Source organism: Arachis duranensis, chromosome 4, assembly GCF_000817695.3.
Source record: "Arachis duranensis cultivar V14167 chromosome 4, aradu.V14167.gnm2.J7QH, whole genome shotgun sequence".
In the NCBI taxonomy this organism is placed as follows: domain Eukaryota; kingdom Viridiplantae; phylum Streptophyta; class Magnoliopsida; order Fabales; family Fabaceae; genus Arachis; species Arachis duranensis.
In genome coordinates, this window is record NC_029775.3 from 111802287 (window position 1) to 111817877 (window position 15591).

The 15591-nt window shown below is 30.1% G+C and overlaps 2 protein-coding genes and 1 long non-coding RNA gene across 13 annotated transcripts; 2 read left to right on the plus strand and 1 right to left on the minus strand.

Annotated features, from left to right (window-relative positions):
* The first annotated feature begins 2833 nt into the window (after positions 1-2833).
* LOC107485907 (uncharacterized) lies at positions 2834-4081 on the plus strand. The gene has a single exon (XM_016106440.1). It carries the CDS (start codon positions 2834-2836, stop codon positions 4079-4081), a length of 1248 nt encoding a protein of 415 aa, XP_015961926.1.
* Positions 4082-6449: 2368 nt separating this feature from the next.
* On the minus strand, positions 6450-11349 carry LOC107485946 (uncharacterized). 11 transcript variants are annotated; one of them, XR_008008158.1, is made up of 10 exons: positions 11102-11349; positions 10746-10903; positions 10275-10420; positions 10159-10179; positions 9896-9938; positions 9680-9712; positions 8589-8711; positions 8162-8230; positions 7771-7878; positions 6450-6847 (listed from the first exon to the last, which is right to left on the minus strand). It is a non-coding gene; the product is annotated as an uncharacterized LOC107485946 (long non-coding RNA). The 11 variants fall into 11 exon arrangements; XR_002374585.2 differs by lacking the exon at positions 10159-10179; XR_002374586.2 differs by lacking the exon at positions 10159-10179 and having other exon boundaries at positions 9896-9941.
* A 1639-nt stretch (positions 11350-12988) lies between these two features.
* LOC107485908 (putative F-box protein At5g55150) lies at positions 12989-13975 on the plus strand. Its single transcript, XM_016106441.1, has one exon. The coding sequence runs from the start codon at positions 12989-12991 to the stop codon at positions 13973-13975; it is 987 nt and encodes a 328-aa protein (XP_015961927.1).
* The last annotated feature ends 1616 nt before the right edge of the window (positions 13976-15591 follow it).

Here is a 15591-nt window from a genome sequence, read left to right on the forward strand (position 1 = left end):
TATTTTTTAAAATAAAAAAAGTCTATCAAATATCTTTTTTATTAAGGGGAGTACTACACATCCATGTAATCATGTAATCAAGTTGGCCCAAACTTAAATAGAGTCACACGCATTAATAACAGGTGAAAACACGCGCCCAAAAATCCTTCGTTATTTCACGCTTATTATGAAAAAATGTTACTACTTCTGCTCGCGTTATAGGCTTCACCGTTCTTCTCTACTCGCGTTTTTTTTCTTGTTCTTGTTCTTCTTCTCTACTCGTATTCTTCGTTATGGATCTGGATTGACCTCAATGTAATTAGCTTTGTCATTCTTCTTCTTCGTTTTCTTCTTCGATCTGGACTTCTGAACTGAAACAATGAATGAATCAACTTCAAAATCCGTTGAATGAGTGCGATTTGGATTATTCTTCCGAAACGCATCACAATAATCTTAAACATTGAACAAAGTAAAAGGGATCCACCGAACCGAATAACATTCATTTGGTGAACCGAAATCACAAAGGCCACCGAACCGAACAATGTCCATGTGGTGAATAAAATGGTGATTAACTTTCAACCAACAAAAATAGTGCTTAGGGTGAACTGAATTCTTGATTACGGTGAATCGAAATCTTGATTACGGTGAAACAATTATATAGTACTTAGGGAACAAAACAGAATATATTCGTCTAATTTTTTTTAGACTCCTCTCTGCATACCGAACCGAACACATGCATATGGTGAATCAACTCTTTAGTACCTACCAAACCTAAAAGTTACTCACAGTTAATCACACTCACAATTGCTCACAGTTATATATTATCAATTCAATTCAATTCAATTCAGATATAGATACCGAACCGAACAACATTCATTTTGTGAATCAAAATCACAAAGGCCACCGAATCGAACAATGTTTATGTGGTGAACAAATGGTGATCAACTTTCAATCAACAAGAATGATGCTTAGGGTGAACTGAAATCTTAATTGCGGTGAACCGAAATCTTAATTACGGTGAAACAATTATATAGTGCTTAGGGAACAAAACAGAATATATTCGTCTAATTTTTTTTAGACTCCTTTCTGCATACCGAACCGAACACATGCATATGGTGAATCAACTCTTTAGTACCTACCGAACCGAAAAGTTACTCACAGTTAATCACACTCACAGTTACTCAAAGTTACATATTATCAATTCAATTCAATTCAATTCAGATATAAATCACTTCAGTCCATTCCATTCACTTCAAATAAAATTAGCAATTTCATTCCATTGAATTCGATTCAAAATTCAATAATCTAAACATCATCAAATTGATGCGTTTCAGAAGAATGATCCAAATCACACTCATTCAACTGATTTGAAGTTGATTCATTCATTGTTTCAATTCAGAAGTACAAATTGAAGAAGAAAACGAAGAAGAAGATGAACGACGAGGCTAATTACGTTAATGAAGTCAATCCAAATCTATAATGCAGAGAAGAAAAACGCGAATAAAGGAGAAAAACGAATTTAATTATGTCAAAGAAGGTTTACGATGATATGGAAAAGGTTCACGTTGAGAAAGGCTGATCGCGCAAAATAAGAATTACGTTATATGAGGCGCGTATAAAGTTAACGAGTGTGTGGGTGAAAGAAACGCATAGAGTGAATTCTACTTGGACACCATCCATGTAATTTTTATATGGATGTAGAGCTTTTCTCTTTTATTAAATAGAATAATGTCCGTGTTAATTGGGGATGGGAAGAAATTTTTTCCCACAATGAAAAACGGACATGAGGACAAAGAGAAATGTTAGGGTATACCTGTATAGGACGGAGAGTTCTTGGGGTTAGCTCCTATTTCTACTCATATTTTTTATGGGAGGCTTTGGTGGAATTTAAATTTTTTATTTTGAAATTTTAAATTTTGATTTTGATTTGATTTAAAGGAAGATTTGAGGAGATTTATATGGAAAAAAGTTTATCTTTTTAGTAAAATAAATTCTATATTTTCTATAAATTTAATTATTGATTTCTATAATTTTATTATTTTATTAAATTTATAATTAAGTATCTATAATTTTTAATTAAATTTTTATATTATTTTTAATTTGTAATTAAGTTAGTTTTATATCAAACATATTAAAATTGATATAATATTTTTTAAAAAAAAATATGTAATTAAATATCTAATTAAATTTTTAATTATAGATATTTTTAATTTATAAAAAATACTCTATTAATTTTAATATTTTTTATGAATGCAAATTATAAATTTGAAGATAAATTTTTAGAAGGTTGATTTATGAGTTTGTTAAAATTTGATTTTTAGATTTATTAGGTTCTCGTAAGAGTTATGACATTTAGTTAGAGTTTAAATTTTTTATTTAAAATTTAAAATTTAATTTTGATTTAATTTGAAAAGAGATTCAAGTGGTGTGATTCTTAATTATATATAAAAACTGAATTCGGTTTTTAGCGAATATTATTGAGTTATATATTATTCTACTATTGACAAAATGATATCAATTAAAAAGGCCTATATGTAGAGGATATTTTTGAAAACTGAAAAATTAGTTTAAGTTTTGAAATACAAAATAACTAACTAACGATGATTAATTTAAGAAAATCTCTCAAATAAAGGCATTTAAAATATATTTTCTAAGACGTTTTTTAATAATTAAAATTCAACTTATATAATCGATTAAATTGTATTATCTTTTTCGTTAAAATTAAGCTAATAATTAATTTTAAACGTGTCAAATATTATCTTATCTCGTCTTTAAATACAATAACCATTCATGTCTTTTGAGTAGTCCTTTTCTTTATTCTCTAAATCAGTTTGCTTCTCATCTGAAATTTATAATGGTTGAGTTTGATCGATGGTCAGATATTCATCAAGATTTGTTTAACGAAATTACTAAGCGGTTCTATTCATATGACAATTACATTCAACTTCGATTAGTTTGTAAGCAATGGAACTTGAAACTTCTAAAGATTCCTGATGGCAACAAAGTTCCGTGGTTGGTACTATCTACTGGCAGTGCTGCTAAAGAATCCTTAGAAGAAGAAGTTCGTGCTTCCGAGGATGAAGGAATTCTTGACGCTCGTAGTCTCGAAGAGAAGGGGATTTACCACCTCATGTTACCAGATATGCAAGACAACATCATGTGTGGTTCTTATCATGGATGGTTGATCATTGTAATGGTATATGAAGGTACTGTAAGAATCCTAAATCCATTTACAAAGGTTCACTTGGATCTTCCTCCGGTCTCAACTCTTCCAAATGTAATTAATATCAATGGGGATGAATGTACTTTGGGTTATAAGGGCCTCATTATCACTGAAAAAACCATTTTCGTGCATCAAGAACAAATTTGGAAGGCTATTATAAATTCAGCTCCTAACAATGACAGTGACAGTGATTTTACAGCAGTGATCATATATGGATTACTCCTAGAATTGGCCTTTTACATGCCCAAGGAGAAGAGATGGATTAGATTTCCAACAAGAGATCTAGTCGACGTTCATGATGTCATATTTTTTGAAGAGAAAATATTTGCAGTAGACTGTCATGGCCAACTATATGAATTTGATACAAGAACAAAGTCAGGACCAGTGGGAGGAAAACATGAAGCCACACCACCTCCATCCAATGTAGGAATGCTTAATTGTTATTACTATTTAATTGGAGGTGATAATGGAAGTTTATTGATGCTGGTAAAAGGGGCAAGATATAGGTATTACATGAAGAATCAAAAGCGGTTCTGCGAGTGCGAGACTGTTAAATTTGATATCTATGAATTGAGGAAAAATGAGAAAACATGGTCAAGAATACAGAGTTTGGGGAATTACATACTAGTAATTGGACTCAATTCTTCTGTTAAAATACTGCCAAACAATTTTTTGAATTGCAAAGGAAATCAAATCTACTTTACAGATGACATGCATGACATGCGTGAAGTGTGCTTTGAAATTGAAAACATTACTCCCCGTTCTCAGATTGGCATCTTCGATTTGGAAGATGGGAGTTTCCAAACATTTTTAACAGATGTGGACTTTTTTTGTCGTCCTATTTGGATATTACCCGATTATAGGTTTTTGTCGTCCTAATATGTAATCAAATATTTGGGTATTACCCAAACTAGGGAAAAGCCGTAGCCCGGGTCGTATACATAATTTATTTATAAAAATATATTCTATTTTATTTTATTCTTTTGTTAGTTTTATTTTTTTTTTATAAATATCACATTTGTAAAATATGATTAAATACACCAAATTGGGTCAACAATAAAAATGTCAAAAATAAAATAAAAAGTTAATTATAATCTTAGATAGTAATCATAAAAAAAGTTTAGGAGGCTAGCACTTTTATTAAAATTTGGCGCGTACTTAACCATTAAAAGAAAAGTGAATAATCCCACACTATTAGATTAAATCTCACGCCATTAAAAATACCAATGATGACCAATTGATGGCTACAAATTACAAAATTTGTTGACCCCTAGTACTCCTCTTAACTAAATTAGAACGGAGGTTTAGTCTGATACTGTAATAAAGAATTATAGAAGCTGATTTTGATATTACTTACCACATTTTTTTGCTGTAGACACTTCCAATTTGATGTGATATGGGAGTTTTGTAAAAGACATATCAAAGGAACTATTATGACCTCCTTTCCTTGATCCACGCAATTTTTAAACACTAATCTTTAATTAAAAAGATTTTGGGAGCAAGCTTACAATATACTCATATAAAAAATTGATAACGTATAACTGATAAATATTTAGTTGATTATTTTGAAACCCTCTATTTGTGAAGTTCTAATTACTTTTTTTTTTTCACTTTATTTGTTTGTTCAGCTCTAAATATCAGCCTGAATAATCTCGAATCTCAAATTTCTCGAATCTCAAATTTTTTAGAAATTGAAGCATGGTATAATCCTTATAAGCTATGAAACAGAAAAGAAAATGAGATGATTATCCCTAAGATATAGATGGACACAAATAAATAAAATAATAACAAACCTCCTCGTAGTTATACTTCAGTTGGCACAGATCAAAAAGATAGAAACAGCAGCAAAGCCAATGCACTTATTCACAAAGATATTCAAGAAATGAAAAAAAAAATGATCCAAATAGTTTTTACATATATCTCACAAAGAAGGTTGAAAAAAATAGTCACCCAAGTGTCATGTTTACAAATTAAGTTTTAATTCTCATTTATAAAGTAATAACTTTCATCCTTACTGAGTGTAACTTAAGAAATCAAGTAAAAGGAATGATGATGTTACCATCACTAAGTGTGTTTACAACATCTCTATAGTAAGTCAACCAATTGAATCTGTTTCTTACTTGAAGTTCCGAATTTGAAAAGAGATAGCAAAGGTTTTTAGCCGAATTTAAAAAGATTTTTTTTGCCACACAAATCTATTTGTTGACTTCTCTCCAATCTTAAATATTCAGTAAGAGTCTTTATTAATTTTAGTTGATCTATTTGTTTATTTGGATTTCATCCATTCACCCTTTTTATAATGCTACTTCGTATTTTGTATTTAAAACAATGAAGGTCCTTTCCTTTTTTTTTTATTGACCACACAGTTCATAATATAACATTTAGGGATTTAAACCGAGAAAATAAATAAATAAAACCAATTGAAGATTCATCAGAGATGCCTAAGTGGCTAAGCCTGTTTAACTTTCTAATAATAGAAAACTACTGTTTATTTAAGACAATTTCAATTAATAATTTTTTAATTTGAATTGCACAATTTCGGATGTGTTGTAAAAATAACAACAAAAAATTCACCATACATTAGTCCTGTATAGACATATACGTGTGCTAAGAATGTTATCTTAGTTATTTTTTTTAATTTTAAAAAACCTATAAAAAAATAATTAAATGGGTGAGTAGAATTGATGATATAGGAATATTTGTTTTAAGATGCTAAATATATCAACAATGAATATTGAACACTTGCATGTACAAAAATGTTCCTCATTCATTTTTTCAGTATTACTTGCTTCAGTTACCAATGCTTCAAGATTAGGAGAACCACCAACAGCAGGAGATGAATGTATGCCTCTTGACATCTATGAATTTTCCTCTCGCAAAATTGTCCAATCCTCCCTTCCATACTTCAATCACAACTAATTTAAAAAATCAATATTTATATCTCATTAGGGTCTCGAGAGACTTAAACATGCTTACCTCTAGACTCTAATAGTGGGATAACTTCGCTTCTTTCTCATCAAGCAGTACCTGAAGCTCTCCCAATTTACTATTGAGATTCAGGATGTCTCTTTTGAATAGGTTGATAACATTCATCTCTAAACTGATCTTCAGTAGTGCAGGTGATTTTTATGAAGACATGGTAACAGAAATTATGGCAAAATGAATACATTCGAACAACTATTAACAAAAATATCTTACAGTATGCCCAAAATAAAGCTCTTAACTACCACTTGCCAATACTCAAGAGTACTCTCAAAATAAACTCAGCTTGCACTACTTCTGAAGAGTAAGCCTCCCCTGAACCAAAGAAATGCACAACACTACAATAGAGTTTCATGTTTCAACAAAAAAGTTACTTTACAACCCACTTAAACTGTGAAAAAAAACCAACAAAAGTAAAGGAATATTCCAGTATTGTTCAAAAATGGTAAAATAAATTCACTTATCAGCATAAGTTTTTCTACAACGCAACCAACTATAAAGCAGTCTTCATTTTGTGCTTGATCTTGTTCTCACCCTCCACTGGCCTCTCTTTCCTCTCCTCTTCTTCCGAACCACTCTACCTTGCACTTGTCACCATCTTCTCTTTCCTTCGCTAGACACTCTTCTAACAGCAGAATCGGCCTACTATATTCGGTATCTTTTCTGCCAAAACATTACTACAATCACACACACAACAAAGGACTTGGACTTCGTTGGCAATCCATTCGTATCATTGTATATCACCAACATTACAGCTATACAAAAACTATATATATAATTTAATTGGATTTTTAAAAATTTCAACTTCCAATTTAATAAAAAATACTTGTATTAATAAAAGGTTGATTAAAAGACAAACTTGACTTACATTAATATATTTGGTAAATCAAATTTAGACACCGAGTCTTTGAAAAGCTTCATTAACATATATATGATCTCTTTAGGTATCATTTTGAATATTAACGATTTTTATTTTTCCTATTGTTTGGATGCTTTGAACGAATTGTTACAAATTAGTCTAGCTATCTATAAACCTGCATTGATATCGTTTTTAAGAATCAAACAAATGTCCAAAGAAATACAAAAAAGAGAACAGGAAAAGAAAAGGAAAGAAGCAAATCAATCATAATGTAAGATATATGTAATTAAAAGGCTAGTTAATACCATGTCTTATAGTCTTTAAGATTTCTTCATACAAAATCATATATAAAATCATATTCTCTATATATAAATTTATTTTTTCAAAAATGCTAAATAGTATCCTATCATCATGCATCATCTCAAAAGCCAAAAAGATAGTGTCTAAAACAAATGAAAAAAAAACGCTCAAAATATTCACAATTTGGTGGTAAATTCTAATGTTCAACTTAGTGGTCTATGTATTTTTGCAAGCGTAATGGTCCATGTATTTTGATATTTAATTTTAATTTTATGTTTCAAAAGTTTTATCCTCCATGCTTGTAAATTAGCCACATAGTCAATGTATATAACAGAAATGATGTACTCTGTATGCCAGACTCTATCATATAATTTAGGTTTCATAAATTCATAATCCAAGATTTATGAAAAGATTGTTGTATTCCTACCTAAATTGGTATTTCTCAGTTCCTCTCCCAGGGCGAGCATCTTTGCTACGCCAGCCTGATAATTTGACCGCTTTTTCTGACATAAATGTGCATTCTTGTAGCTTTGAGCTTTGTTTACCGAAGAGTGATGGGTAAACCCAGCAAAAGCAGAGGCCACCAATTTATCAGAAGACAATACATAATAGTTTGATATTTTTTATGAAGCAGATAGCAGTTATAAGCTAATGTCAAAACAAAAGTAACTGCATCCTAGATAATATGCACTAAAGCTATATATTATATCATACTCAAATATTCCCACCGAGAATTAAAATACACTACTATGAAAGCATTTCCTTAGAAATAATACTTTTACCTAGCAATTTTATGTGATAACAGGAAACTTTCATACCTTTTTGTGCCTCCTTTGAACATTGCAATCATGGCTAAGCAAAGATGTAACATTTCGATTCTGATCAAACTGAGAAAAGTTTAAAAAAATATACAACAATAATCTAAAGACATATAGGAAAGCCATATAAATAAGATAAAATATTCAATTCATTCAAACAAAAAGATACTGCATTAGTGCATATGAAAGAACCTATCTCTTTAGCACTTTAAGTACTTATTATTAAAAGTTCATATATATACAGACATACTAAATCAATGCTTTTCCATCATATACATAAACAGATAAATATTGTTGGAATAAGTTAGTTTTGAAATTCACAAAAAACTTAAATACAATAATAAAAGAATTATGGCAATAACTGACATTATAAATCCTCTTTCCTCAAGGATTTTTCAGCCCTTTTTAAAACGGACTACTTTCTGACCTTAATCTTAGTTGTCAAACCAGCAACATTCTTATTCTCCTCTAAGAACATCATAACAATCCTTGCCAAGCCTCCGGAGATCTGCTTTTGGTGTTGGAACACTCCGTCCTCTACTTACACTCCCTGCTAAAATTAATTATCCAATCAACTATGAGGGAAAAAAAATAAAAAGAGAAGCAGATTAAACAAAAAAATACATAATTTTTAAAAAATAATTCAACTCTGGGGATCTATTGAAAGGAAATAAATTTTTACTCCTCCCAAGATGTTTTGCCCATATACCATTAAAAATATTAGATATTTTTCTTTCTTATAAAATCTCCAATAGATATAGCAAATTATGCAGTTATGAAAATCTTTTGACGTCAATCATAAGCTTCATAGTTCATAATAAGGAGAAATCAAGGACATTTTGATTTGATCAAGTAATGACAACAAAAGTGATTAAAAGCAATAAATACCTAAAACACATAAAAGGCATGCTTAAGACAATATCATAAAATTCTATAACCATTTTATATTTTCCAAAAGACAAACAATAGAATTCAAGAAAAATATATTAAGCTAATAAATTGAAATAAGAAAAAACTAACAGAACTCATGAACTGCATTCCTCAGTGATACCTACTAAACCCAATGTTGGGTATGCGTAGATCATATTTAATTCAGATTCCGACATGCTAGCATATGTAAGATGAATCTGATCAGAATATTGTTTCTGTATAGCCTTAGCAATTTCTTTATGGTTTTTCTCGTCCTGCTTTTTCTTTTTTTTTATATGTCAGTGAACATTCCATAAGGAGAAAATTTGCCTATTATATACTTACAACTAAAGCTAAATGAACTCAACGGATTGAACATTCCTAAAAAGAGAAAGTAATAAATATGCCTATTGAACAATAAAAAATATGCCATTGCCTAATTTTTTATTATTGGATACTTTCTTTCTTCAATGTCAATGGTTTATTTTTCATTGTTGGATTACAGGCAAATTTTTGAATACACACTAAATGATTGGATTTTGTTTATCTCCTAAAAAGAAAAAGTAATAAATAAAAAGAATAAAACACGAAATCAGAGAACAACATTACCTCATCTTTGAGCATGTGAATTATTAACAGAACCTGTGCAACAGCAATAATAGAGAGAATAATCTAAGTTAGGCATAGGCATGGTTTTGGCTATAGGCATAGTCATCAAAATCAGATTAACAAAGTTTTGAGTTAGTAATTCTAAAATCAACAATAACTAATTAAAATAAAATTAAGGCACCAAATTGTACATATGAAAAGGAATATATAGTATACCTAATATTTGCAGCCCATAGTCCACCATGGCGATTTTAGAGCTCTACTGGCAGTAAAAATAAACCAAAATAGTTAGTTGAATTATGTAACTTTTAAAGTATTTCATTACATCCAAGTTTGCAATACTACTATATAGATATAGCAGTCCAGTTCTAAAAACTTCAAAAATAAAAAATTAGATGAAACAGCAAACAGGCCTTGAATCTCTTTTCCATTTCCTGAGCAAAACATGTTCATATTCTTAGATCTATAAATATACCCACCAAGGAAATTGACACCACTATCTGCAAAAATATAGTGAGAATACTTCACAGTGGATTAAAATGAAACATTGGCATAAGTAGAAGACGGAATTTTTTTAATATAAGAGAAACCTGACCTGCTGATATCCTCCAGGAAAAAAAAAAGGCCTGTGGACTAAGCATTTTGTCTTCTCTACTCTATTTTTAGCATGAAAATCTAAATGGTTTCGTTGAAGTTTCATAACAACAGCCTGAAAACTGTCTAAACCAAATGTATCTGCAGCTTAAAAAATGAATAACAAAGAGTAAAGCTTGGAAATGATTCCACAATGGCACCAAAAGCCCTAACTAAAGCAAGGTGCTTTAGTAAAAAACAATCTATAACATATAAATGAATCACAGCCTCACACACAACATTATATTTGGAGTACTCATATGCACAAATAACACTGCATCTATTCATAAAAATAATCATGGAAAAAGAAAAAAAACTAAAAAAAAAAAAAGAAGGAAAGACTTGAAACTGAACAAATGGATTCATTCACTACTGTTTTTTTCCATAAGAATAAGCCCTAAATCATTGCATCACACATTTATTATTCACTTACCAGCATAAGTTTTCTCTAGAACTTGCAATTCATAGTCTTCATTTTGCACTTGATCTTGTTCTCATCCTCCACTGGCTTCTCCTTCCTCTTATCTGTTCTGAACCAACACTCTCCATACCCCGAAGATGAAAACTTCCAATTGCACGAAATACTTGAAGCTATAGACAAAGAACCACAGAAATCTCCCAAAATGAAAAAAAGAACAAAAAACCACAAATGATGTTGCAGTTTATTCCCTCAGCCAGAGAGTAGTAAAGATGGAGCGAGGATGAATCTGAATAACTAAATCTAATATATGATTTGATTAATCAAGAAATTAACGCATTGAACAGGAGGTGATCAAATCAAATACTCACATTGAAGAGTTAAAATGGATCTGTGAGATGGGACCTGATAGGTGTTGTCGAACTTGTAGAATACATTTCTGTCTCCTCTTCTCTCTCGATCTCGTCTCCTTATCTGTCATCGCCACCTTCGTCGCCACCCTCTTTTCCTTCTTCCGTCCCCTTTCTTTCACCCTCATGTTTTCTTTTCTGTAACATTCTGTCTTTCTCTCTCTCCCTATCGTTCTGTCTTTCTCTCTCCCTCACGCTGTGTACCATAATGATTTTGAATTTGAATTTTTTCAAAAATCACTGCCCAATGCTTTTCTTATCCACGGGCTCATGGAACTGGTGTTTTTAACTTTTTTTTTTTTATTTTGTTTTGTTCTGACACGTGTCACTCAATGAAAGCAACCACTTGTCCAACAACCAACTAACTACTCCTCTCCTAGTCTCCTATTATATATTAATAGATAGAAATAGATAGATAGATTTAGCTTTCATGTTTCTTTTTTGTTTTAGATTTTTTGAAGAAGAAAAAACAAAACAATGAAACAATACAATTTTAGAATGCGTTTGATTTAAGTTTTTTCTTGTTTTTTTTATTAATTTTTATTCTCAGAATTAAAAAAATACATTAAAAATAATAAATTTTAAGTTAAATAAAATTAAATTGATCCAGCATAAACCTTGTAAAAGTCATTTTAGTCGTTTCATTGGAAAATTGCACCTAAATGCAAAACTTCATCATTCTCTTTATTTATTTTATAATGAGGAAATAACATAATTATTTTTTTAAATAAAAAAAAGTCCATCATCAAATATAGTTTTTATTAAATAGAATAATGTCCGTGTTAATTGGAGATGGGAAGAAAAATTTTCCCACAATGAAAAACGGACAAGAGGATAGGGAGAAATGTTAGAGTATACTTGTATAGAGCGGAAAGTTCAGGATTAGCTCCTATTTCTATTCATATTTTTTATAGGAGGCATTGTTGGAAATTAAATTCTTTTTTATTTTGAAATTTTAAATTTTGATTTTGATTTAATTTGAAGAGATTTATATGAAAAAAAAGTTTATCTTTTTAGTAAAATAAATTTTATATTTTTTATAAATTTAATTAATCGATTCTATAATTTTATTATTTTACTAAATTTATAATTAAGTATTTATATTTTTTTAATTAAATTTTAATATTGTTTTTAATTTGTAATTAAGTTATTTTTATATCAACCATATTAAAATTAACATAATATTTCTTCTATAAAATATATAGTCAAATATTTAATTAGATTTTTAATTATAGATACTTTTAATTTATAAAAAAATACTCTATTAACTCTAATATTTTTTCATGGGTGCAAATTATAAATTTGAAGATAAAATTTTGAAAGATTGATTTATGAGTTTGTTAAAATTTGATTTTTAGATTTATTATGTTCTCATAAGAGTTAAGACATTTAGTTGGAATTTAAATTTTTTATTTTAAAATTTTAAAATTTAATTTTGATTTAATTTGACAAAGAGATTTAACTAGTGTGATTCTTAATTATATATAAAAACTGAGTTTGGTTTTTACTTTTTAGTGAATATTATTGAATTATATATTGTTATATTATTAATAAAATGATATCAATTAAAAAGGCCTGTATGTAGGAGATCTTTTAAAAAAAATAAGAAATCAGTTTAAATTTTGAAAAACACAATAACTAACTAACCATGGTTAATTTTAAATATAATAACCATCCATGTCTTTTAATTTAATAATTTGAGTAGTCTTCTCCTTTATATTCTATAAATCAGTTTGGGTCTCATATGAAATTTGCAATGGGTGACTGGGTGAGTTTGATCGATGGTCAAACATTCATCAAGATTTGTTAAACGAAATTACAAAGCGGTTCTATTCATATGACAATTACATGCAACTTCGATTGGTTTGTAAGCAATGGAACTTAAAACTTCCAAAAATTCCTGATGGCAACAAAGTTAAACTTCCAAAGATTCCTGATGGCAACAAAGTTCCGTGGCTGGTACTATCTATGGGCAGTGCTGCTACAGAATCTTTTGAAGAAGAAGCTCATGCTCTTGAAGAAGTTCGTGCTCCCGAAGATGAAGGAATTCTTGACACTCGTAGTCTCGAAGAGAAGGGAATTTACCACCTCATGTTACCAGATATGCAAGACAACATCATGTGTGGTTCTTGTCATGGATGGCTGATCATCGTAATGGTACATGAAGGTACGATAAGAATCCTAAATCCATCTACAAAGGTTCACTTGGATCTTCCTCCAGTTTCAACTCTTCCAAATATAATTAATATTGATGGGGATGAATGTACTATGTATTGTGGGGACAAAATTATCACTAGAAATATTATTTTCATGCATCAAAGCCAAATTTGGAAGGCTATTATAAATTCAGCTCCTAACAATGACAATGACAATGACAGTGATTTTATAGCAGTGGTCATATATGGATTATTCCTAGAATTGGCCTTTTACATGCCCAACAATAAGAGATGGATTAGATTTCCAGCAAGAGATTTAGACGACGTTCGTGATGTCATATTTTTTCAAGAGAAAATATTTGCAATAGACGGTAATGGCCAACTATATGAATTTGATACAAGAACAAAGTCAGGACCAGTGGGAGGAAAACATGAAGCCACACCACCTCCATCCGATGGAATGTATAATTGTTATTACTATCTAATTGGAGGTGATAATGGAAGTTTATTGATGCTGGTAAAAGGAGAAAGATATAGGTATTACATGAATCAAAAGCGGTTCTGCGAGTGCGAAACGGTCAAATTTGATATCTATGAATTGAAGAAAAATGAGAAAACATGGTCAAGAATACACAGTTTGGGGAATTACATACAGAAGGGTATTTACAAATTTGATTAATTAATATTATTAATATTATTAATAAACGGTTACTAACCGTTTTGTATCATTTGGTTGAAGGGACACAACTTTTTAAGGATTGTGTATGTTCAAAACATTGTATCTATTGGCTAAAGGGACACAACTTTTTAAGAGTTGTATATGTTCAAAACATTGTATCTATTGGCAATAGAAATGACACAACCATTTTTATACGTAACTAATCATAATTGCTACGTGCAATATGTATAAATAAGTCCTTGTCCATTATTTCAGAGATGCAGTACTAAGCGTACAATTTACTCTACTATTAAGAGATTTTCTTTGTTTAAGAGAGTTGAGAATTTCTTACTATTGCTAATTAAGAAATTCTTAGGTTTCATTGTATCCTGGGAGAGTATTGTCATCAACCATATAGCAACTAAGTGTGGAGACAAATATCTCTCAAAAGAAAGCGATCTAATCGTGCCTTGAAACCACTACACAAATATAAGATTTTGTCATCTTACCATCTTCATATACCCAACAATTTTAGAGAGATATTATTTGAAGATGGCACAAGATCAAAACACCACGTTCAAGGTCATGAATCAAGAGTTTGTCAAGTTAGATCGCTTTGATGGAATAAACTTCAACCATTGGAAGGACAAGATAATGTTCCTTCTTTCGGTTCTCAATCTTGCATATGTGATTGACCGAAAAACTCCACCAATTGCCAATGCTGCTGGAAGTTCCACAATGGAAGAGGAAAAAAAGATTGTTGAATTGAAGAAGAAACATGATGCAGATACTATTGTATGTCGATGTCATATGTTAATTCAATCACCATTGTAGATTTGGAAATATTTGGAAGAAAAGTACAATACTAAACGACAAGGAATTGATAAGTTTACTATGATGAAATATTTTGAATTTATTATAAATGATATTATTGATCAAATTCATGAATTACAAATCCTTGTAAGTAGACTTCGTGATCTACAAGTGGTGATCCTTGAATCATTACAAGGTGAAGAATATTTTTCTAATGAATTTGATCACTTTTGTGAATTACATGGTATTGTGCATGAATCTTTCGCTCCATATACTCCGCAACAAAAATGGTTTGGCGGAAAGGAAAACCGTACCTTAGTGGATATGGTTAATTCAATGTTACTAAATGCAAAATTGCCTTACAATTTGTGGGGTGAAACATTATTGACATCATGTCATATCCATAATAGGATATCATCAAGACATAGAAAGGTTTCTCCTTATGAAATTTGGAAAGAAAGGAAACCTAATTTATATTATCTTAAAGTGTGGGGGTGTTTAGCCTTTTATTGAGTTCCTTATCAAAAGAGAACCAAAATGGGGCCAAGAGGCATAAAAGGCACTTTTATAGGATATGCTTAAAATTCTAAAGCATATAAATATTATATTAGACTTGGTGTCTAATGTAGTTGTTGAATCAAGAGAGATAGAATTTATTGAAAATAAATTTATCAATTATTCAACTTCTAATTTAGAATATCCCCAAAATGATACTAATGTTTCACAAGAAATATATATGGAGCAACCGAAAAGCTATGTGCTACCCGAAAATGAAAAGAAAGTTTTCAAATTAATTAAGTCTTTGTATGGGCTAAAACAAGCGC